Source organism: Leuresthes tenuis, unplaced genomic scaffold, assembly GCF_036924035.1.
Source record: "Leuresthes tenuis unplaced genomic scaffold, fLeuTen1.0.hap1 SCAF_4, whole genome shotgun sequence".
NCBI lineage: Eukaryota > Metazoa > Chordata > Actinopteri > Atheriniformes > Atherinopsidae > Leuresthes > Leuresthes tenuis.
This window is the reverse complement of record NW_027325358.1, coordinates 16,214,597-16,238,606: the sequence shown is the minus strand read 5'-3', so window position 1 is coordinate 16,238,606 and position 24,010 is coordinate 16,214,597. Positions and strand designations below refer to the sequence as shown.

At 43.8% G+C, this 24,010-nt stretch overlaps 2 protein-coding genes across 2 annotated transcripts in view; both read left to right on the top strand.

Annotated features, from left to right (window-relative positions):
- Positions 1-24,010, top strand: part of sorbs2a (sorbin and SH3 domain containing 2a) — a 45,935-nt gene that overhangs the window by 19,572 nt on the left and 2,353 nt on the right. Inside the window, exons 8-26 of the mRNA XM_072384815.1 lie at positions 580-1,005; positions 2,750-2,876; positions 3,333-3,508; positions 4,812-4,878; positions 5,655-5,705; positions 5,846-6,059; positions 6,629-6,743; positions 8,771-8,842; positions 10,530-10,586; positions 11,311-11,360; positions 12,215-12,390; positions 12,753-14,588; positions 16,441-16,520; positions 16,772-16,818; positions 17,221-17,335; positions 17,470-17,598; positions 18,572-18,766; positions 22,087-22,124; positions 22,256-22,362. Of these exons, the coding sequence (XP_072240916.1) occupies positions 580-1,005; positions 2,750-2,876; positions 3,333-3,508; positions 4,812-4,878; positions 5,655-5,705; positions 5,846-6,059; positions 6,629-6,743; positions 8,771-8,842; positions 10,530-10,586; positions 11,311-11,360; positions 12,215-12,390; positions 12,753-14,588; positions 16,441-16,520; positions 16,772-16,818; positions 17,221-17,335; positions 17,470-17,598; positions 18,572-18,766; positions 22,087-22,124; positions 22,256-22,362 (4,078 nt within the window). The remainder of the gene's footprint in view (positions 1-579; positions 1,006-2,749; positions 2,877-3,332; positions 3,509-4,811; positions 4,879-5,654; positions 5,706-5,845; positions 6,060-6,628; positions 6,744-8,770; positions 8,843-10,529; positions 10,587-11,310; positions 11,361-12,214; positions 12,391-12,752; positions 14,589-16,440; positions 16,521-16,771; positions 16,819-17,220; positions 17,336-17,469; positions 17,599-18,571; positions 18,767-22,086; positions 22,125-22,255; positions 22,363-24,010) is intronic.
- On the top strand, positions 19,071-22,073 carry LOC140305821 (uncharacterized). The gene is made up of 3 exons (XM_072384816.1): positions 19,071-19,978; positions 20,643-21,134; positions 21,727-22,073. The coding sequence occupies exons 1-3, from the start codon at positions 19,085-19,087 to the stop codon at positions 21,850-21,852; spliced, it is 1,512 nt and encodes a 503-aa protein (XP_072240917.1). The 5' UTR covers positions 19,071-19,084; the 3' UTR covers positions 21,853-22,073.

Sequence of the window (24,010 nt, the reverse complement as noted above, 5' to 3'; positions counted from 1 at the left end):
AAATGCAGCTATTATTGTGCATAGGTCAGTGCAAGACAACATCTGTGTTTATGTTGCTTACATCAAGAATGTCTAAAGGGTAACAAACATCATCTGGCAAAGAAGATGTAGTAAAGGTCCCACTAACAGAATGGGCCAGACTGAGAGCAAAAGTGACTAAATTGCTTTTGTTCTGAAGTCTGACCGTCCAAAACTGCCATTCTTTGAAAGTAAGGTGTTTTCCTGCATGTCATACGCTCCTTGTGTTTGTTAATCTTTATACTCCCGTCCAACCAACGAAACTGTTTGTGTGAATGTGTGGTGTGATAACCAAATGTTTACCTTACTGTATATCACAGTCTCTGCCAGAATGATTCGCTGAGTCGCTCTGGGTTTGAACTAACGGACCCTCTTCAGTTCACAGCATTACTTATATTTCAGAAGATGAAGCGGCAGCCTCCTGTCACAGTGTGAATTTACAGCTTTTCAACGTCACTCAGGCTTACGTATTACTGCCACATTCTTTTGACAATGTGGCTAATAAGTGATATAACTCAGCACTCGCCTCCTTCTATCAATTCCTTCTTACTCCCACACCAGGGGCCTCGTTCCCCTGACCCCACGGCACGGCACTCTCCCTACCGCTGCCAGAGCGCTGAATCACTCGACTACCCATCAAGCCTAATGCCCAAGATGCTATCGCCCACCCCATATGTTCCTTTTGGAGCGGGGATCAAAGCTGGTGCGGTCAGCGGGTTGAGCCTTACGGCGGCCAGCAGTGTGAGCATCGGTAGCTTTGGATCACCCTCGGCTTCCCCTGTGACAGTGTCTGCTCTCAGCCACTATTCGTCATCCACGGCGGGTCTGCTGGATGAGCTTCAAATCTGTAGCCTGGACTCACCCGGCGCCTCACCCACGCCATCGCCCACGCTCAGCCACGTCTCCACCTACACAACCACTGCTGGCCCTGATGATGCGCTAACAACCTCTGTGGGTTCCACTGCCGCAGCAGCCACTGTCACTAATGTAATTATCCAAACATGCCACCTCTGTAACATACATCATGACATACTGTAAAACAAATGGTTTCCGCCCTGCCTCTGCTCATTTTAACGGCAAAAACTAAACCTCTACCAAGTGTGTGATTACTACCAATCTTTAACTTTCACTAACCATCAACTGCCCCCTTCCTGCCAGACGCCCTCATTCAATCCAGCACACTTTGTTCCTTATTGTTAATGTGTGGGTACTGATTGCAGCTCTAAGTCCGTGTCAGCTTGTCCATGTGTCTCTTTCCTTTTCCTTTTCCTGAAATCATTGGTCTCTAATTACTCTCTTAAAGAAAAAAAAACTTGCATATTTTACAATGTTTCCGGACTAAATTCTTAATGGGGACTAAATATTATACCTGACTAATATGGGGTAATTATCCGCGTCAAACTGATAGACTCCGACTTTTTCCATAATACAACCAATTTGCCCGTGTGTTTGCAGGCTGACCGAATCACTGACACAATCCTCTTCACGGGCCTCTTTGTTTACGTGTGTGATTTTCTTTTGCCTTGTGTCTACGGTAGAGTTAGTAGCAAACTATATACGGTTTGTGTCTGCTAGGTTCCTGATAGCAGAAGCATGGTGAGAAGTTTGCCAAAAACAGACTGTCATTTTTCCGAAGTAATTTACAGGCAGCTACAGTTTTTTGTTTTTTTTTCCTCAAAATCCACCATTTCAACACATGTCAGCGCAATAAGTTACGTACCCACTGCAGCCCATTTTGCCATTTGTATTGGAGCGCATTACTTGCATGGCATTTGCCAAGTGATTAGGTTTGCCTCTGTTTTGCTGGGTCATACTTGCAGTGTATCTTCACAGCATCCATCAGTAGAATAAGGTGAGAAATACCCTGAGTGCATGGAGTGTGTTCCACACATAGATACCATTCAAATAGGCCGTTGGGATTGGCTGCTGCTCTAATCAAGGAACGATTCCCTTCCTAAGAGCAACAGCGAACTGTTAAAACTCATCTCAGAGATATATGATGCGCAGACTAATTTCAAGTCTTGGTTTAGATTTGTCAGCTATAGCTTTGTCTTTACAGTCACTCGCTGGCATTCATTTTATTCGGACGATTCTGGCATAAAATGTTGTCATGCTGACAATAAACATGCAGTCAAACACTTGTTGCATTTTGAAGGAATTCATTTTAATGTTTGCTCCTGCATTTTTTTTCAGTCGCCACTACCTTTCAGCACGAGTCTTCAGAGGCTTTACTGTACATTTTTACTCGTCTTCAGATTAAATGATTTCTTCTTATTGAATGGGAGAGCATGTTTTACAAGGGCCTCCCATTCTAAATATATCCTGTCTGTTGTCTTTTTTTTTTATGTGAACTAACTAATAATGAGGTTGAATGTGAACAAGTTATCTGTGTTTACTGTTAGTGTTTTCAGCTTTTCTGTCTGTTATGAAGTAAAATATTAAGCTCAGAGCTTCTTTCCCACACTAACCATTTGTACACTGTTCACTTCTGAATTAGCTCTCCCTACATTTACCTTTATCCTATGTCAGATGTGGTTTTTCTAGCTCTATGAATGCATCTTGCAAAATGACGGCTAGGCATTCTGCTGCTGCCAGTTTTTATTTTATTACATTCACACTCTTGATCTGCCATCTTAGATCTACAACATTGTTTGCTGTTGTGCATTTTGCCAACATTTGTAATTAATAGTTTCTGACCTCCTCCCATTTCTGGCATGTCGATCACTCCTAGGGCCAGGTCCTCTCTCACGCTATGAATGGAAGTACCAGCCACCCACAAAGGCCCATGTCTCCCCCGTCATATCCTCCACCCCCCGCCTCCCTCCACACTGGGCTTCAGAGACAGAGTAGGAGTTCAGGTGAGTCACTTCTCTTTTGTTGCTCTGTTTGATGTGAGGATGCCGGGACTCTTTCCGGGTGTCCTTTGATGATGTTTGAGGAAGTCCTTGCCATTTATTGTAAATAAGTGTACTGAACATTCCTGAGTTTAATCCAGAATTTAGGACTTTTCCTGACCACAACTGCAGGTACAGTTGTAGCGGGACTGGATCCATGACTTACTGCAAAAAAGACAAATAAACATTTAAAATGTGCTATAAAATGTGTTAAAATTTTACGAAGTAACACTCACGATCTTTTTTTGGCATTTGATTATATATTTGATAAGTTAAAGGCAGTTTAGAGGATGTTATTCATCTATAATTTTTCCAACGTTTGAATATATTCAGTCACACAAGTTAGGAACCCCTGAATTCATCATATTTCTGACCAAAGAAAAGCCAACCTGCGTCTCCTTTTCCTTTTTCTTTTACTAGAGGGCAGTGAGTCAGTCACCAGAGAGTCTGTGGTCTCAGGCCACACGAGCGTCAGCACCACTGTGCCCATTGCTCGCTTCTCAGAGGAAGAGAAGAAGGTGTCTGTCATTAAAGCCCCGCATTATGAAGGCATCGGCCCGGTGGATGAGTCCGGCATCCCTATTGCCATTCGCACGGTGAGATCACGCATAGAGAGAAAAACGCGTGTCTTCTTTTTACAGACTGTCTCAGTTGGGTACTGTGGTGGGACTGGCTGGGACTGACTTTTGACTGATTTCTGCTGTCTTGATATGTGATCAGGTTCACAAGAGAGGGATTATTTTCAGCTGTCAGCAGCTTTTGACCCTTTTATTAAAAGCCCTTTCTCTCCCACTCTCACTATCTCAGTATCTCTTTTACCCTTCCTCTGTGTGCTAGTTCTAAAGATTAGCTTCAGTGCTGCAATGTCCTCGCTCCTTACTTGTCAAAGGGTGTGCGCCTCTGTGCTATCTCCTTTAAGGCTCCCCATGCATTCACACTTCACTCATTCGTCCGCTCCTCGAGGAGAAGCATTTAAAGCCAGACGCACTGAAGTACAGAAAGGTATGATGAGGAGAAACCAGGAGAGAGGGAGGGAGACAAAAAAACATATACAGGGGGAAAAAGTTGAGAATAAAAAGAACAAAACAAATGCTCCTTGTTGTGAGCAGACAAACATTTTTGCGGCCACTCTGTTTGGTAACCGTGGAGAGTGAAGTGGTAATTGGCCTGTCTCTTGTCTGTGCCAGTGATACTGCCTCACTGCCTCCTCCCGAAACAGAATCCAGGCGCAGCGTTCAGTGTTACTGAGTAAAGAAAGGATTAAGGATCTGCCATTTGTGAGCTCCTTTTTGAAGTGGCTTTTAGATCTATACTGTTTACACAAAGACACACATTTCTCTGGGAGTTGCCGGGCCCAGTAATAACTTTGGTTTTGTAGCAACATGGCTTCTCTGCCTCTGTAGTGCTAAACCCAACCTGCTGCCACTGTTTGGTGAAAGCATCCCCTTAACATGAACGGACGCTCATGCCAAAGCTAACAGCCATGGCCGATCGTGAAGCAGCTGGGTCCCTTATTTTATGGATATATACTCTATATGTTTGTATCAGTTATATACTATTATTTGATTCTTGACTTTTTGCTCATGATTATGAAAAACATGGGCTGTGTTTCAGGAAGATAACCTCTTCGTTCTAGAGTTAGGTGATAAGGTGGAATTTTTTCTGTATGGTTATGCTGTTAAGTAAATCTGTTAATTTGTTAATCGTTGACTTATCAGCTCATTTGAGTCTCATATGGTTGAATTTTCTGTGTAAAACATGGATCCCTAGAAAGCGGTGTGTTCTCTTGGCTAACTCTTTGTGAAATTGTGGGAAATGTGATCATTTCTAACTTAAGCCACACGGTTTCTTTAGCATCTCACAGCACAATAATCCCGATGGTTATTTCTCTTTCTGCAGACGGTGGACAGGCCCAAGGATTGGTACAAAACAATGTTCAAACAGATTCACAAAGTTCACAAAGCAGGTAAGGCCACACTGGAGCTCCCTGTACCACTGGAATGCCTCATTATGTGCCGTTTGTTGATAATGATGTGGAGGATGTTTTGTGTGGAATTTGTCATGTATGCATGCAGTTTGTACGCATGTGAGTGTCTGTAAATGCCGACTCTTGTTAAACCAATAGACCCAAACAAGCTGAGAGCCACAACTCATTAGTTGTGAGCGACAGCATCTAGAGCAGAGGATGAACAGAGCGAATCCTCCCACAGACACAGAGTTGCCCTGGGAAATCTGCTCTGATTTTTTTATGGGCACGACAGAATCGCACAATCAGCACAAGGCCTGATTGTTTTGAACTGCGCAGGCCTCTTTTATGACAGCACAAACAAAAACACACATGGTCTGTTTTATGTGTGGCGGAATAGCATTTGAAGGCTTGCGGTGGTGCTGATGCATCGCGTAGAATTTCTACGTCAGATTTCCAACAGATTTATGAAGCAGCTCTAGCTGTGGGTAACTTATACTGTAAAGTTAGTGTGTTTTCTTCTTGAGTTTCTTCAGTTCAGCTAGATGCTATCATTAAATGTCAAAAATTGACCCAAAAACAAATATGTGAGTACGGTAAGAGGTGGAGTAGACCTTGTTGCTTTGGTAGTTATCAGTCTCCCACTGTTTCTTTTGGAAACTTCTTTGTGATTGTGTTCTTTCCAACTGAGAAGCCGCCCTGACAGTTTGTACCTCTGTGGTAAAAATGATGTCTGTGCATGCGTCCCACTTAGTCTCTGCTCCCCTCCTCTACAGATGATGACTATTCTGATACATACAATGCAACATACGCTTTCATAAACAGTGGTAAGACTTTCTTTTGATGTAATAGAAGTTGTGTTTCAAACCACAAGTAATTTCTTCCCAATCTATATGTCTCCTCCTTTCTGGCTTACTGGCTTCATTACTTCTCCCTCCTTTGTCTCCTCCATCCTGTCTTTTAACAGATGAACACAGCTTGTCCTCCAGTGCCACCATGGCTCACCCACCTCCTCGAACACATACATACAGGCCTCTATCCAAGAGCCCCTCGGACAATGGAGGGCAGCTGGGGCCTCGGGAGCCGTCGCCCTCCCCCGTGCCCCCACCCCCTCCGCCCATGCCATCCCTCCTGCAACTTAGGGCCAGAGACAGCGACCGTGATAAAGATTCACCAGACATGTAAGAGAAAATTCCTCCGACATAACGGCTAAGTGTTACTGAGGTCTGGACTGGAGCAGAATAAAAAAGAATGACTCACCACAGCAGATGTTGACCACTGGGATAAGTGCTTTTTATCCACTTATCTTTTTATCCACTTATCTTTTTATCCACTTATTTTGAGCAGAATTCCTTGTCTGTGTTTAATTTTTTTTTAACTATGGCTATCTCTTTAGATCATGCTAAAATATAGAGTCTGTCAATGGATAGCCTTTTTCACGCAGCCTTTTCCAAAGAGGGACAGCTGACATTTTGACAAACAGAACCGCAGAATGGGGGGAATCACAGTTCATAGGACTCAGAGCCGTATGTGGGAAGAGTCACAAAAGCCAGTTTAATGTGTGTTTGTGTATGTGTGGCACAGTCAGCACACCAGAACATATACCACTGCTGCTCTGATACCATAAGGCCAGCGGGCCATTTGAACGCACAGGCAGCCTCTGAATGTGTTGTAAAGCAAACAGAAATGTGCTTTTACCATTATGAATAATGCTCAAGTGTCAGGATGTTTTCTGTTTTCCCTGCACCAGGAACCAGTGGGGTCCTCCTGACAGGAAAGTGGACACACGAAAATACCGCGCAGAGCCCAAGAGTATTTTTGAGTATGAGCCTGGGAAGTCTTCTATTTTGGAGCATGAAAGACCAGTGAGTATTCTTTTTTTCTTTTAAATACTGACCTTTTCATTGAAGAATTTCTCGCGCAGGCATCTCGTAAGTATGTTTTATGGCGGTTTCTGAGCTGAGCAGAATGTCTAGAGAAAATATTATGAGCAAAACACTGTAAAAATGATGCTACAAACTGGATGGATAAAGCAAGAAAGTAGTCACAGCTTATGTAACTCCTACTCACCTGTCTATAAGACATAATTGTGTTGCATATCATATTTTACATTATAGCCTTTCCTGAATCTGAGACAGAGTGGGCGTTAAAAGCGAATGTTCCTAGTGCCGTATCCCATAGTGACGGTAAAAGCTGTGAACTCTTGTGTGGGGTGAATGATAATGCAGACGGCAGAGAAAATGATTGTTTACAGGGGGCGCAGCAACAATAATGGGTGGTATCTAAGATAAGAACAGGATAATGAGGAATGTGTTACCGATGAGGACCCTGTTCGAATAAGTGAGAAGGGAAGCTTTTTGTAGAGGTTTGACATTTAATGTGATGTGTGCAGAAAGCGCTCTCAGGGCAGTAATGCATGAGTCAGTTCCTGATCAAGGCAATAAAAGGAGAAGAAGCTGAAGACAGTACCCACACTGGCGTATCTGCACTCTGCTCAGTGTCTCTTTTCTCCATTATGCAACAACCAAAGTGCCACCAAAAAACAGCATTTTCCGCAGTGAAGCATCTTTTGAGCAATAATCAGATCTGTGAAACGACAGTTATCTATTTTTTTAGGACTTTTTTTCTTTCCTTTCATTCTATTTGTAGGTGGTCGTGTGCGTCCCTTTGCGTTGTACTTGTGTGAATGGCAGTCTCTGCTGTAGGCCTCCTTTTTTTTTTTTTTTTTCCCTTTAACAGGGTGACTCATCTCTCTGAAAACTCAATTCTCTTTTTAGCAAGAGCGACGTTACACCAGAGCCTTTACGACAAACATCTCCCGGCAGCGTTTCATTTGGCATTTTCATGTGCGAATAGGGTCAGAAAGAGCAGAAAGAGCTGTGATGGAGCAGTTTTTTTTTTCTTTTTTCAGCCAACAATATGTAGAATAGAATATGTATTAGCCCCTCAGCTCTTACATTTTCAGTACTGGAGCTGCACAGGCATAGATTAAATACAGGTAAAAGAAGAAGTAAGGAATAGAAAAGAAGTGTCGGAATCATATCTAGCAAATTATATATATGAGGTTAATTGTTAATTGTATATAAAAATGACAAAAATAAGAAGAAACATATACATAGACATAAGAGGCAAAAGTATACAAATAAAGACAACCAAAAAACATGGTTATTTTTGTTTATGAGTTTACAAAAAATGTATTTGTATTTAAAAAGAAGAATACAAATTACACAAATAAGGGAGTCGAGATAAACTGAGTTATCGAACCTTAAATGAGAAAATGAGATGAGGTGTTGTTTTTTTTGGCCCCTGTAAAAGATACACCTCAGCCCTGAACTCTGAATACGTGCACCCTGTTGTTGCATCGTGAGATTTGACAAAGTAAAGGTCGGCTGATAAGAGGGGGAGACTGTGCCATGGCCAGGCAAAACAAATGAATGGGTTTAATGCCTACAAAGACAAGGCCATGAATAGAAATTTGTATAAGAACGCAGTAAAAAAAAGGTTTTGAAGTGTAAAAACAAAAAAGGCAATATTAAAAGTGTTTGAAAAGCTGAAAGTTAAGAAACACCCACTGCTATGCTGGTTAATTGGCTAATGGTGCTCTTTTTCTAATGACTGACACTCGGCCCGAGCACCATTTGGAGGGCAGGGCTTGTCTGGCTGACTGTAATACTCCACTGGTCACCAGTGAACTGTCCGAGTGAAACTTGAGAACGGGGTTATCAGCACATTTGTTCCCATGAGCCAGTCTAAATCTTCATCCTGGTTCATCCCGTGCCCATCTTGCCCATTCCTAACCATGAGGTCCATGTCTCTCTGTGTGTGTGACTCCCCTCCACATCTCCTTTCTTCTGTCTTTCTTCTGCTTCTTCTCTCTGTCATACTTTCCCAGACCTATGATGACATAGATTTAGAGAACGAGCCTTGGTATAAGTTCTTTTCCGAGCTGGAGTTTGGGCGGCCGGTAAGTCAGGGCTTAGCTACTCCCTCAACCACAATTCTGCCATAGACGAACACCAACTGTCTACACCCACACCCATGACTTTTTTTTAAATGTCTCCCCCATTAGGGTGGGGCTAGTTGTTTGGGCATGTGGTACGTGTTTGGTGCAGTGATTCCCTCCCACACACACCCTTGTGAACGGCTGTGATATGTGTCCGTGTTGCTATTTTTTGTTTGTTGGTTTTTGTCTGGTTACTAGCAGGCACTAAAATGTGAACCCAAAAAGCTGGACAGTTTACATACAGTTGGTTCCTTTCTGCATTTTGTCCAACAGAAAGCTAGAAAAGCGGCTAAATGGCAGCATGTCCAGATGTTTTGGACGATTGACACGTCCATGGTGTCAAAAACTGCAAAGCACAATAATCAATGTGCAGCAGATCCATTTCCTATAGATACAAACTAACATTAAGCTTTATGAAACAGACTATCAAAGCGAAAATAGTCTGCACAATTCTTTAATCATCTTTTGTACATGCTAGTATGCATCATTATCCTACCTTTTATTTAGTCCGTGTATTCTTTCAATCATTTATTCATGCCTGCTAGTATTTAGTTCCTTCTTTTTACTTTGATAGTACTCAAGAATGACGTGCGTGTCTCTGAGCTAATCACTTTAGCCCCCTCTGCTGGATATAGTGGTGATAATGTGCTAGTGGCTCGGGGCAGGGGTCGTCTGTAGCCGCACACGTGGAATCAAATCACACTGAACTTTCTGATTCATCAAGTTTGACCAGGGGACGGGCCTCTGTCTCTCACATGCCTCTAGCACATGACATCAGGTGATGCCTTGCTGGGCTTATTTGAAATGTTCAGGGGAAATTTTCTCACAGCAAAAAAAAAAAAAAAAAAAAAAAAAAGCTGGCGTGACACTTTTTTTCTTCAGAAACAAGCCATGTTCAGCTGTGTATTGAGATTTCCACCTGCACTATTTTCAATGTTACACATCACTCAATAAGCCACAGTTTAGCTGGATTTTCCTACATGCACGGCACACCACGTGCAGTGGTGCTGCCGGGACAGAATCTCGCAGTGTGTTCAGAGTTGAAGTGTTTATTGAGATGATGAGTAACGGTATGTTTCGATCGACTGAACACTTGCTTCTGTGCACTAGTAAAGCAGCACTAACACGTTTGAATTAGCAGGTTATTGCACTCTGCATATAAACTGCACATAAACTCTCTGCAGCTTATGCTTCACTTTGCTTCGTGCTCACAGCTTCTTCTCACACCCTGCATGTGTGTGCCACACGGGTATATTTGTGTGTGTGTGTGTGTGTGTGTGTGTGTGTGTGTGATATAGTTGGCAACTTGCACAGAATAAAGCATCAGTCGGGGACATTAGAACTTGCATATGAAGGAATGTTATTTTGTGTTAATGTTTGGTTGTGTGTAAATGCGTGCAGGTGTGTATAGAAAGAGTGTGTGTTTGTTGTGTAAGAAAAGCTCATTTCCAGTCGTTTTGAATGAGTCCATCTCTGGTTTACGCAGATTCTCTAACAGGTGTCACTCTCTCCACATGTTTCTTATGTTTTTGGTTTCTCCCCATGATGTCACCACTGCTTCTCCTCCTTCACCTCATCTTCACCTTCCTCCTATTCCTCCTCCTCCTCTCCTCCCCTTCCTGCTCACTGCTGCTGCTTGGGGCTGAAGCCTCCTAAAAAACGGCTGGATTATAATCCAGACATCTCCGCTCGCCAGCGCATCGAGGTAATCTCACATTCATGATCAGTCCAGAAGTGTTGTTAATTACACAGTTTCTAACCAATCCCTTGATTTGACTCCTAAATTGTTTAGAAAGTTAGAATTGATTGAAATAAGTGTCATTTTGTGTACCACCAGCGTTTTAGTTTCATACTGTAACAACAATATTTCCAGTTCCTGAAAGATGAGAATGAAAGGCTGTTGACAATGTGAATTTTAATCGCTGTTTGTTTACTTTGGCATGAAGGAACATCTGCTGGTACTTTTTGTTTTTTTAGCCCACAATAGAATTCAGTGCAGCTCTATGGATGTCTGCTACTTTGAGTGAGCGTAGTTGGTTGTTATGAGTTCCTCACTTTTGCCATTAGAGAGTTTCGCACATTCTTTACAGCACAGACCCATTCCAGTCGATCCATGCCAGATTTTGCAGTGCAACATTTACCCCCCTGAGCTGAGCTCATAGCATCCTTTGCTGTATCACCTTTGCCATCATCCTTCAGAGCAGCCCAAGAAAGAGCAGACATTTCTCTTCAGTGTGTGCATCAGCCAGCCTCGTCTTGGTCAGGTGTGCCATGTGGAACCAGCATCTGTCGCACCTTTCGCTGGGGGAGTGTTTTGAGTGTGGCACAGCAACAATCGCATGCAAGGCTGTGCATTGTAAGCTGCTCTGCCTCAAGTCTTTGTTTCGTGCCGTGCTCACTTTTCTCTTTTGTTGTCTTCCCTATTTCAGACATCCCTCCATATTGCTCCTGCTGAGAAGGCTTCGGAGAGACCTTCAAGGTAACTGCTGTTTTCCTTTATTTCCCTCTGCATCACCCCCCATCCCCCTCCCCCATCCTCTCAACAGCAATCCTCCTTGTTGTGATTCAGCACAGTGTCAAAACTCAGCTCTCGTTTGCCTTGTAATTGGTGCAAATATCCAGCATCTGCTATTAATGATGATTTGCAGAAATTAGCGTTTCTCTTGCTATTTGTCAGTGAAGCTTTTCTCCCCAAGTTAGCCAGAATAAATTAACCCAGCAAACCTATTGATTCTGCCATTCACCTCCTGTCCCTCCCTCAACCCCCTCTTCCTCCCGTGGTCTCTCTCCCTTTCACCAGTGGCCTGCTTATTCAGTCTCATTTTCCTCGGTGAACAGAATGGGGCGAATGGGGATGTGATGAATAGGCCATGTAATTCATGTCAGTGACATTAAGCGTGTTTGATCTGAATAGAAAACCTCTTGGGTTTCTTTTAAGAGTGTTTGAATTGAAATGTAACTCTTAATTCTTGGCAGATGTTATTGGAATGATCTTGGATACACTCTGAATATATTTAAGTTTCGCAGTCAGTCCATAAGCGGCAAGTGAACCTTTAATGTTAGTTTAGAGTGAATAAAACCAACTGGAATTAAAAGCTTTTTGTTGACATTTGCAAAATGTATGTTTTTCATGTATCTCTGTTAAATGTAGTTTTGGAAAGAGGTTTTTTTCTAATATTTTTCTATATTTTTGTCTATTGTGGGTTTATAAGTACAATGAATAGAAATGGCAACCAGAAGCCATTTATGGCACCTGATTTATTTAACTTTATAGGCAGCATTCAGCGGTGGGATGTCTTCTGAAAGCAGTTGTCGTTGATGTTATTCTTGTAGTGCTGCCAGTGACTACAGGAAGAGAAGGAAGTCTGAGCCATCGAGTTCCCAAGCAAATGCTCAGTCTCAGAGCCGAGCTGCAACTTCCCCTAAACCAGTGGATGCCTACAGACCCAGCAGCAGCCTAAAAAAGCCAGTCATTCGTTCCTCACCATCCTCACCCTCCCGAGCCAAAGGTACTCTCCCCCACAGAAGCATCTCCTTCTTTCTTGAATTTATGTTTCTCCGTGTCTCTTTGTTTTTTTTCCCCTTCTTTTCCCCAGACATACATGTGTACTGTTCGTATCACCAGAAAATGAAAGAAGATTTTGTTGTTTTCACAATGTGATGTCTGTCTGGTGTGATCGTAAGTTCATTGTTTGCTGGAAATCTGAACAGAAGAAACATCAGATCATCCTTTTTTTTTTCCCCCACACTTTTTCTCTTCCCGTTTATTCTCCCCCTCCCAGTTCTTGGACCCCGTTGCTGGGTATTACTGCTTAACCTGCTTTCCTCCTTCTTCTCTCTTACCACGCTGCTCTTATTGGACAACTTGAAGGTGGGGACGCATGCAACATGTATTCAAACAATCTGACCTCCCCAGGTCGTCACGAGAGCTCCTCTCTTCCCCCCGTCCCTTCTGACTCTGATCGTTGCCATGAGGATGCCAGCCAGGAAGGCAGCTCCTCCTCTAAGCAGTCAGTCTGTTGTACAACCAGTTGGCAGAGCAAATGCCAGGATGCGGAGACGTGGAGCAGTGCAGAGGAGGTGCCGCCCTCCTCTGGCAAGCTCAAGTCACGCAGCTGCGATGACTTACTTAATGATGGGCATTCTGGCTCAGCCGGGCGCAATGCCATGCGCTCCGAAAGCGCTGGGTCACTGGTGTGTGACGTGAATCAACCCACAGTATCGGCCTCGGTTTCAGCTTCTACTCATTCGCTTCCCCGTCTCCACCGGCGACGCGCGCACGATTCGCCAGGCTTTCTTCAGCTCTATCGGAAAATGCACCAGATCGACCGAGCTCACCTCATCCCATCCGAAGTCATCCGCTCAGTCCGCGCTCGTATACTGGAACTAGAGCGCCAGCCTCATCTACATCGGCATCGTCTTTCTCCTTGGACGCCCTCGTGGGGTGTGGAAGTGCCACGTGATATGGTGCCAAATCGCATTTCTGAATACGAGACTCTTATTCAGAAGTCCAAATCCATGCCTAACCTGGGTGATGGCGAGATGCCTTCAGGCACCACCACACCAGGGGGCTCTTCATCTCGTGCTAGCAGCGGGGGTGGCGGAACACCCAGTTTTCCAAAACGGCGTTTTTCTATAGAATCATTACTAGAGGAGGACAATAATGGCAACTGTGGATCTGTACCTGGCAGCATTGATCACTTGCATCGACCTCGTAGTCCACCTGAAGGCCAGCCTCGCGTTGGGCCAGAACCTGGCCATGGCCAGTCTTTTCCCGCTCCTCCTGTTCCCCAAAGCCCACAAGTCAATCCAGACTATTCGGACAGTGAACAAGATGCTGTCGCCTCTGACCTCAGTGATTTCATTCAGGTGGAGGGCTCCTCATTTTGCAGTGAGAGTGACTTTGACCATTGCTCGCTGACATCCTCCGAGAGCCTGTACGGCTCCTCCACCCTCCACCATCACCACCTCCGTCACCACCACCACCACCATCACCACCATCATCCTGCTCACCAAAGTCTCGGCCAGAGCCAGGGCTACCAACACCGCCACCTCATCAGCACCTGCAAAGGCCGCTGCCCGGCCTCGTACACCCGTTTCACCACCATGCTGCGCCACGAGAGAGAACGAGCACGACAGGAGCACCAGAGACCCTCACAGCAGAGCCGCAACAGCCATTCCCAAATCCAGGGCTCACAGTCCCAGCAAGCAATGTCCAAGCTGGCCTTCTTGGTCAGCCCAGTGCCTTTCCGCAGGAAAAAGGGCTCACCACCTACCTCTAGAAGAAGCTGTGGTGGCGGAGGTCGAGGTAGCAGACCCAAGTCTAAACAGGCCATTTACGAAGCACTAGATGCAGCCTTGAGAGACATTTATGAGCACATTCAAGCGGAGAGAGGTCAAAGGAGCTCGAGGCCACCCGATGATAGCATCTTGAGGAGAATCCTGGCTGAGTTGCTGCCAAATGTGCCTGAAAGAAGCTCCTCCTTGCGAGGGAGGAGGGGATGTTGGCACGGGGGTCACTCCTCTGCATCTTTGTGCCCAGATGGAAGCCCAACTGGTTATGCTTCATATAGAGGAGAACCCTCCACACCGAGGTTACAGTCACCACAGCTACAGTCACCGATCAGTGCCTGCTATGGACGACCCTTGGAGGCCTCAAACAATAATGAATATGGAGAGGAGCAGGGCAATGGTCTCTCGTATTCAGGTGGAGATACTATACATGTCATATCTCATTTACAGTATGCACAAGCAGCACTTCATACTGTAGTCATTTATTTTTTTTTTTTTTAGAGATATGACACACACATGCATGAATACAAAATTACATGAATACAGATTAGAGCCCGACTGATGATGGATATATACACAGTGTATATACTTTTTGTTATTAGATAAATGATATGGTCATTGTTTGTCAGCTTTCAATCATCATAATGACTTAAACTACTGGGTAGGTTACCATGGGGACCGCTGTAGACTTCTCCACTGTCTGCCCCACTAAGCCACTAAGATTTCGACTTATACATCTCTTCTGGTCGAACTACGTGATGGAATTTACCCGTAAATTACCGTATGCATTCTATTTCTGCATTCTGCTCTATGAAAAAAAGTCTACGTCAAGCAGCATATTAGATAATATTTTCACACTTTGTTACCTTAAATCTCTGATAGACTGCTCGGTAATATCAGTTGGGCTCTAATACTAAACGTACTGTATATTCATTTTATTGTCTCTGACTATGTTGCCTGCAATTGTTGCCCAAGTCATCTCATTCATCTGCAGACACATCCATTATTTTCTGTTTATTTCTATGACAACCATTATAGCTGATTTACTGTAAATTCTCAAAATCTGGCCATTCATTTAGTGTAAGATAAAGCCGTTTCGCATTAGAATCCTTCTCGTGAAATGGAAGGATTGCGTCCGCCAGTGGAAGCCTTTTAGTTTGAGACGCAGGAGAAAATGCTGAGTATGATTGACGGACACGCCGTGTGTAACAGATCTGTGCCAAACCTTCGCTAAGGAGAACAATATGACAGTCAGGAGAACAAAAGCAAAAATAGTGGTTCAAAAACTACGACCAAACTTTGTTGTCGGAGTGGTGGACAGGCGTAGCGCATCGGCAGCGGTTCAGAGAACACAGAGTGTGTTACGGATAAAAGAGGAAACAGGATACGTAGTTGAATGGAGGCCTGGCATTCTATTAATCTAGGAAAGTAAATATTTGAGAATTTACAGTAAATGACTCTGCTTGCAACTCTGTCTCCTAAAAATTAAGTTTCTCTACAACAAAGTTGTTTTCCTATTTACTTTAAGAGGAGGCAGAACTCTTCTGGTTAGTTTTTTTTATTTATTGCTTTGTTTATATATTAACTGCATTTGCATTTGGGAATACGAAGAGCTCGACTCCCAGATTGTCAGCCGTTTTGTTCTGGCAACAAAAGCACGTTGGATAGGGTTTAAATGAGATTGGTACTACAAATGAATAAAAAGTAAATGTTAACAGGATGTTCTTTTTTTCTGGAAAATACCTGGCCAGCAAACATCCTGCTGGTATGTCCATCTAAACAAATGTGTTTGCTTTGTCCATTTGATTTTAGAGGAGAGTAATTGTTTGGAGACTGGGTTGCTGGTTGAAGTAAATTCATCTTAATATTCCTTTTCTTTTTTTCTTTCTGCATTATTTGTCTGTTTTAAAGACTCATTTATCGAGTCATACATTATTTCCAAATCTTTTTCTTTCTCTAAGTTACTTCCTTGTATGTTAGCATTTATACAATCTGTTTGGCCTGTACCCCCCCCCCTCGTTTCTTTTTGAGTTCTTGTGAATTTGTAGTATTGCATGTGTGCTATGTTGTGTCAGCTCAGTCAGTTTGTTTTTTCCTATGAAATGGAAATAAAACTCACGTATTGACCCGAGCTGTCATCCCCTTATTTACCCTTTGGAATGACATCACCACTGTATCATTCAGTATTTCCCCATATCCCATTTTTTGCATCGTGGCTGGTCTGACGGTTGTTGCTTTGCTAACTCTTGTTAACTTTTTTGTCACAGACCAGGATGTTTCCAGGAGTTATTCCACCATGGATGGACGCCACACACCCCAGAGCAGAAGACCCACTCCTGACAGAGAGGTACTGCATAAAACACCGCAGACCTTTTGTTTGACTAAACAAAGAGAACCAAAAAAAAGAAGGAATTTTAACAGGCTAATTTCTCCCAATAGCGTCCCACAATGAAATGTATAAAAATTCCAAATGAACATGTACATAGTCTTTATATTAGATTGAGTTCAACCGGGTGATGCCTGTTGGCTTTCTTTGTCTCGCTTTAGGTCTCCCATAAGCAGATGACACAACTTATTCTGTTCTCTCTCCTTCATCAGAAGCAGCCTGCAAGAGCCATTTATGATTTTAAGGCACAAACAGCTAAGTAAGTACCGTAAGTTTAACCCGTGCACGCACAGGGAAGCCAAGCTTTAAAGCATCGTTGTTCCACCTCTCATTAACAAATCTCAACTGTTTGCTGCATTAAACGTTATCATTTCAGATTTTTCTTTAAGTTTCCATTGTTCACTAAGAAAGCGCTCCTATCACAACTCAACGCCACGTACGGATGGCTTTGACACATTTCTTTTTTCTCAGTCTTTTAATGTGTGCATGAACAAATGCTCACTTTTACCTTATTGTACCTCCACGACACCTTCTTACCGCTGCCTGTGAACGAGAAACGCCGCACATGTGGTGGTGTTATTTATTTCCTGTTGTTCCTCTGTCTTAATGCTTGATCAAATATGCATGCAAAGACGCTTCACTGACCCGGCCTTTGTTACAGGGAGTTGACATTTAAAAAGGGTGACGCTGTGAACATCATCAGGCAAATAGATACCAACTGGTATGAAGGGGAGCACCGAGGACGAGTGGGGATATTCCCTATAGCATATGTAGAAGTAGGTGTGCTACTGTCATGGGACTCTCTATGTGAATACTGTGTGTGCACCTTCTTCCTGTTGTATTCAAATGTGCAGTTCCTGCACCGCCGCCACGCAAACTCTTGTTTACGCTCATTTTCACGCACACGCAGAAGATGCCGTCCTCAGAAAAGCAGCAGCCAATCCGTCCCCCTCCTCCAGCACATGTCCGAGAAATTGGGGAGGCAGTGGCACGTTACAACTTCAATGCCGACACAAACGTGGAGCTTTCACTAAGAAAGGTATGTGATCCTCCACTTCATTAGTACGAGACAAAACTGTGTTCTTTGGGAGCCAAGCTCCTGCAGATCATCTGTCTTTGACTAGTTAGTCTCAAATTCAGCATCCACTTATAACACCAGGTGATTATTTTAAACGTGACTACTAGATATTGCTTATATCTGTGATGTAATTCAAGATTTTCTGCCTAAATCTTAGCTACTTAGCTACCATAGCTACTTTTGCTTGGACGATATATTGCAAAAAGAAACCACTTGACCAAAACAATAAATAGATATTGAGACACCTAAACGGGTGTACATGGACTTTAATTCCTTGATGAGAAATCAATGTTTCAATCCAGTTTGTCCATGGTTAGACCCTTTTGTTAATTGCAGCTTTTAAGATTAGATCCGTTGCTACTTTTCCTTTCCACTGATCGTAAGCAAAGTTCACATCTCATCTTGTTCACATTAATGGGTTCTCTTATGGGGCAGTGAAATGCGGCATTGAGAGCAAAATCGATCACCATATCTGGTCCACTGTGGCTTTATGTCTGTGTGGAGGAGAGGAGCTGCCCGAGCCATGTCCCCAGTGAAAATCTGACATAAAGAGCAGACAAAAGCAGAGCAGCAGCTCAACCAGAGTAGACAGCAAAAATGTCTCAGCCTTTTTAGCGTATTGTGTTTAGTTTTCATTTTCCTTAGATGCTTCATATGGTCTTATGGCGGTAGCCTTCTGGGTTTATAATGGCTTAAATGCAGGTGACATTCTTGTGTTAACAAGTGTACGAGTAAACATAACGTGCAGTATTAGGGACAACATGATTACAGTTTGATTATCGTTCTTCAATTCTTCAAACTAATTGGAATAGCTTGTAAATAGAGAAGATGCTGTGAGTGGTACAGTAGTTTATTTGCTGCAACAATACTGAGGTGTAACTGTGAACTCTGTGATGCTGTGTGTGTGTGTGTGTGTGTGTGTGTGTGTGTGTAGGGAGAGAGAGTTATTGTGATAAGGCAGGTGGATCAGAACTGGTACGAGGGGAAGATCCCAGACACAACCAAACAGGGAATCTTTCCCGTGTCCTACGTTGACATTGTCAAGCGCTCGCCGTCCAAGAGCTCCGCTCACCATGTAGATCCACACAGTTACCATGGCAACAGGACACCTAGCTCCACACCCGTCAAGGTAAGACAGTGAAGGACTCATGTTCTTTTCAGACTATGATAGAAGAACAAGCTATAGAAAAGAGCTACAACACTGAAGCAATAGTGCACTTTTAGCTGGTTTAAATCCACCCTGACCATTTAAAACACACTCAAAGCACACAAGGTACTTCTCTGTTCTAGTTTTATTTATCACCCTCTGTTCCCTCTGTCTCACTTTACTTTCATGGAGCTCTTCTATCACCTACCTCCATCTTCCACCTGTGACCTCCCTTCCCCTCAAGCCTCTTTGAGAAGGCCCGACCTGCAAGCTGTCACCAGTGAGTGGCTGCCCCTCACAATGGAACCATCACCATCCACTCCAGCCCAGTCCCTCACAACCACCCCTGTACCACCCACACCACCCCCTCTCCCCACCGACCTCGCCTCTTTTCTCATGGCACAAGAGCCGCGGGCGATCTCACCGGTTCAGTCACAAAAAGCCTTCACGCTTTCACGTCAGTCACCTCTCACCGAGAGGGGTGCTGGTTTAGGCGACCCCGCAGGTGTCCTGCCTTTCTCTCAGCCTTCTCCTCCACCTCCTCCTCCTCTTCCTCCACCCGCCACTCATTCCTCATTCACCTCTTCACTGCCTGACTCTTCACTTCGGTATAACAGCGGGAGAGGGTTACATATCTCAGAAGGAGCCCACCTGGTGTGCAGTAGTAAGCCAGAGATTCCCACACAACTGCCAGAGCAGCACAAGTCCGATGCTCATGTAAGCCAAAGCCGCAAAAGCCCTGTCATTGAGTTGCATGTAACAGACCCCTATGACGAGCTGTTGTCTATGATTCTGGATGGTTCCGGCAGCACAGACGATGGTGACGTTTTAAGAGGACCTTCAGTAGATTCTCCTAGCGCCAAACTGATGAGTGAGTATCAGAGCGGACCGTTCCAGAAAAGAGATGAACAATCCCATCAGGCAGCAGCGAAGCCGCCTGCAGTCGCTGCAGCCGGCGACTCTCCAGGCAGCAGTTGGTTAGAGGTGCAGTTCCACAAGCCTGTAACAATGAAGCCACTACCCATTTTATGGAGAGAGCAGTCGATACCTCTGAGTGAGCAACCGGTTGATGCTCAGAAGCCACTGTCAGTGGAAGGAAAGGGATACACGGAGTTATTCATAGAGGAAGAAGATGAAGCTGTGATGGACAAAGAGGAAGACGTTAGAGTCTTAAATGAGAGGCTCAGTCCACAGGTAGAGCATGGTGTGAGCTGCGTCTGTTGAGTTTGAAATTGATTGGAAGGGACATTGACGAGAAAATAGATGTATCGTTTTGCCCTCTCACATATGGCTCACTGCATTTAAGTTAATCATTTACCAGTGAATAATGCACAAATTAACTACACGATTGATCAAGACATTTATTAATATTGTTAATGTTGGGGGAAAATGCAATTGAAATACAAGTTGAGCGGTTTTTTTTTTGTTTTTTTTCTTACTCAACTCCACAACAGACGTTAATTTAGCGAAGGGTAAAAACCGTTGGTGTTCTGTTGAGGAGGTGTCGGTCATAACAGGAAATCACGAATAATATTCAGAGTTCTAGTGTGGCATGAAATCACATTGTCCAGATAAAGTGCAGTAATGTAGATAAGAGACATCGCACAACTGGAAGTGTGTAAATTAGATGTTGAACGTGGCCTAAATCAAACTAATGGTTTAACAGCAGGAGAAGATGAAATTATAGAAGAGGAATGAACTGTTTTTTGTTTGTTTTTTTACTGTTTTTCCATCTATTTCCCCTCCATGTCCCTTCTGAGGTTTATTAAAGTACGAACACAACAGCATTAAAGAATGCCTGATGTTGTCTTCTCGTGACTCAGCTTCGGCGTCCCTCTGTATGTCTTCACCTCTGTAGGCTGAAGTCTCTCCTTCCACTATGATAGAGTTTCCTGACTCCTGTCTCGTCTCACCCTCCACACCACCACCACCACAAACCGTCACATTTCCTCCCCCCTCTCCCCCTTCTCCGCCTTCTCCGTCCTCTTTGTCCCGGTCACGGCATCACGACCACAGCATCCTCCCTCCCTGTCCCCCTGCCTCCCCGCGGCCCCCGTCCCTTCCTCAGCTCACGACGTCTCCACTTCCCCCGGTCTCTTCCCCTCCATCTTTCACGCCACCTCCCTCGCACATCTCTCCCCCCTCCTCAGATGTTCCCTCGCAGCACTCTGCCTCTCACCCCTCAAGCGTTCCCTGTCTTTCTCATCCAGTCACACCCTGCCCCGTGTCAGAGTCCGTTTCACCCCCTCCTGCCCCGTCTAAAACTGCCTCACCTCCCCTCTCCACTCCACGCTCTCCCCCTGCTGCTCCCACCGTGCCACACCCTGGTCGTAGGTCTCCCAAGGTGAAGGTAAAGCCGGAATGTGGGGGTGAAAACTGTGATAACAACTCATCTGTTTCCCTAACTATTATGCTGCTGATAGCAGTGGAGCTGAGAGTGAGACTAGAGTTTCTTGGTGTGATGAAATAATTTGAAAATTAATTAATCTGAAAACTCTGATCAGTCGTTTACTGATTTGGGAAAAAATGCCTGGACTATTTCCTGCTTTTGTATGCTTAATATGGTTTTAAACTGGGTGTCTTTAGGTTTTGGCCTGTTGTGCAAAGACCATAAGAAAAGTCTGGATTTTCAGGGAACTGAATATTAATCGCAGTATGTACACTAACTTGCATTGTACAGTAGTTTAGCATGAAAGCACCAACATGGTGACGTGTGGACGGCAGAAAACATGCTTAAATAAGCCAGTGTGAGATGCGTCTTGGGGTTGCTCTGCAGTGCGATTCGGAGGATTTTTCTTTGGCATCAGCATGTTGATTGATGATTTTACGGCATGTCATTAGATTTTTCTGCTTACAAGTTCGGCTCATTGTCAAGGTTGCTGACTTGGTTACTGTTGAAGATTATTGGTGTGTGGTCTCTGGTCTCTCTGCCTGTTAAGCAGGATCCAGTTGTTGGTGGTAAACCTCCTCGTAGCCCCATCTTGTCCCGGAGGTCCTATCTGTCACCCATTAGAGGTCGAAGGGTAGGGGACTGCACTCATGCCTCTGTGCAGGAGGGAAGACTTTAGAAATCACCTTATCTTTCATGATTGATCACCACACATTTTGTAATACGTGTATGCTGTTTCTCTTCATACGATGTAATTTTCCAGATTGAAATGGGAGATTTTCGTATCTCTGAATAATCAGTGGAGAAAATTCACAAAAATCAGAGTATTTTCCCCTCAAAACCCTTAATGAAGCCCCCACAAATGGCACATTGTGATTCATGCTGTGTTTCTCTCTTTCTCTCCTCACCTCAGCGGTTAGTCCAGGATGCCCTTCATGGTGGAGGAGACCCGTAAGTGATATTTGCTATAATTTGCATTATGATTAAGGATAGGATGAAGCCGTATGTATTCTCTGAGCAGTAACAGTGATAAAAGCTGCGACACCCATGCAGTTAAGTTCTCATGAATGCTCCCAACGCAGGTACCAGGCTCTGTACAACTACATACCTCGCAACGAGGACGAGCTGGAGCTGAGAGAGGGAGACGTTGTTGATGTGATGGAGAAGTGCGATGATGGCTGGTTTGTTGGTAAGGTGACAAAATATGAGCCCTACTTAAGTAACTTGGATTTTCTGCTACTGTATATTGAAAAATACTAAAATACATCAAAAACTGCACATCCAGATGCAGAAACAGTTTACGGAGATCAGGGCTCTTAAAATCTACGTAAGATTAGGAATGGAAGAACAGTGAAGTCAGATAACAAAGGAGAAATTATTTTCCTAAGAGAGACAGAAACACAGAAATGTGCAAAAGTCTTGACACATCCCTCATCTCTCACCTTTCCTTCTTTGCCTCATACCTGAAAAAAACAGTAACTGGTGCGATAACTTGTCCATTTTATCCTTTTCACCGCTTCTAAGACATCTTCTCTTCAGTTCATCTTGATTTTGGGATGTTATTCCAGGCATTTCTTGGGCTTCGGAAAGCTCAGTTAGCTGCTCCAGCAGGTTAACAACTTCTCTGTTGCCACGGTCATGCATCATAACGGATGTAAAAAATTGCCAGTTACCAGCAGAAGCCATTCCAGCAGCACAGAAAGATGTTCCAAAAATCTTTTTTACAGAATAACAGCTCAGTATGTAGCTCAGAGTGGACACAGTATGTCCAGGTGATATATACTGTGTTGAGGTCCGGGCTCTGGGGAGGATTCATCCCGCCATAAGACCTGTTGCCACTGATTCTCAGTCCTGTTCTTGTGTCATTAGGCATAGCTCAGCCTTTTCTTCCTGTTTCCCTTCCGTAAGAATGGCTTCTTCACAGCCTCCCTTCCATGTCAACCACTTCTGATAAGGCCTCAGTCAGCAGTAGGTCTTCGCTGGATTTCACTTGACTTTCAGATGCTGTTCATCTGCTTTTCATCTGCTGTCGATAGTTTTTTTTTTGTTTTTTGGGGGGGGGTTTTGTTGGTTTTTTTAAGGCCGGACGCTTTTTATTTTGTTTTTTCCAGTTTTCTCTCATTTTTTGTTGCATATCTCAGCACATCATACTGAGATATGCAACATTTTCTGCTAATAACTCTTCGCAAATCCCCATGGAGCAAAAACACTCTTGTCTATATTTGTAAGAACTGTACACGCAGCTACAGATTGAGACAAATCTTTGCATCAGGCTGCTAATAACATAGCGCTTAAAGATACAATTAAAAATTGTTTCTCTTTTAATTTGAACGATACACAGCTCAACAAACAAAGACGCTCGGGTACAAGAACAGGACTGAAAATTGAAGAAAAATCAGCCAATGTCTAAACTCCAAAGACAAACTATAAAAGACATTCAGAAAGCCTGAAGAACTATTGCTCAAGACCTATTTGCACTGTACTTTACACATCAAATGAACATGTTTATACGTTAGACCGTAGAAAAGAAAACCTTCTGTGTTGTTTTATGATAAAAATCAAGCTAAATGACACCACCAGATGTCAGTGTTGTTCCATCAGACATTTACGAGCTGACACTATGAAAAAGACGACATAATTCCATGCAGCTCACAGTACATCAAAGTTTGACCTTTCCATCTGCCGCAGCTCCCACGTCACAAAGCATTTTCACCACACCTACTAACACAGAGGAACTGTTTGCGTATAAATCAAGATAAACGGGCAAAGATGTCTTGGTGAACTGTGACAACTATTATCAGGTTTTTCAGCAAACCCACCCTGAAGGGTCTGAATGG

Excerpts from the sequence above, each read along its gene's own strand:
- LOC140305821 (XM_072384816.1), top strand. The coding sequence starts at position 19,085 with ATGGAACCATCACCATCCACTCCAGCCCAGTCCCTCACAACCACCCCT. Across the intron at positions 19,979-20,642 it reads ATGAGAGGCTCAGTCCACAG|GCTGAAGTCTCTCCTTCCAC; the intron begins GTAGAGCATGGT and ends TCACCTCTGTAG. Across the intron at positions 21,135-21,726 it reads GTAGGTCTCCCAAGGTGAAG|GATCCAGTTGTTGGTGGTAA; the intron begins GTAAAGCCGGAA and ends CCTGTTAAGCAG.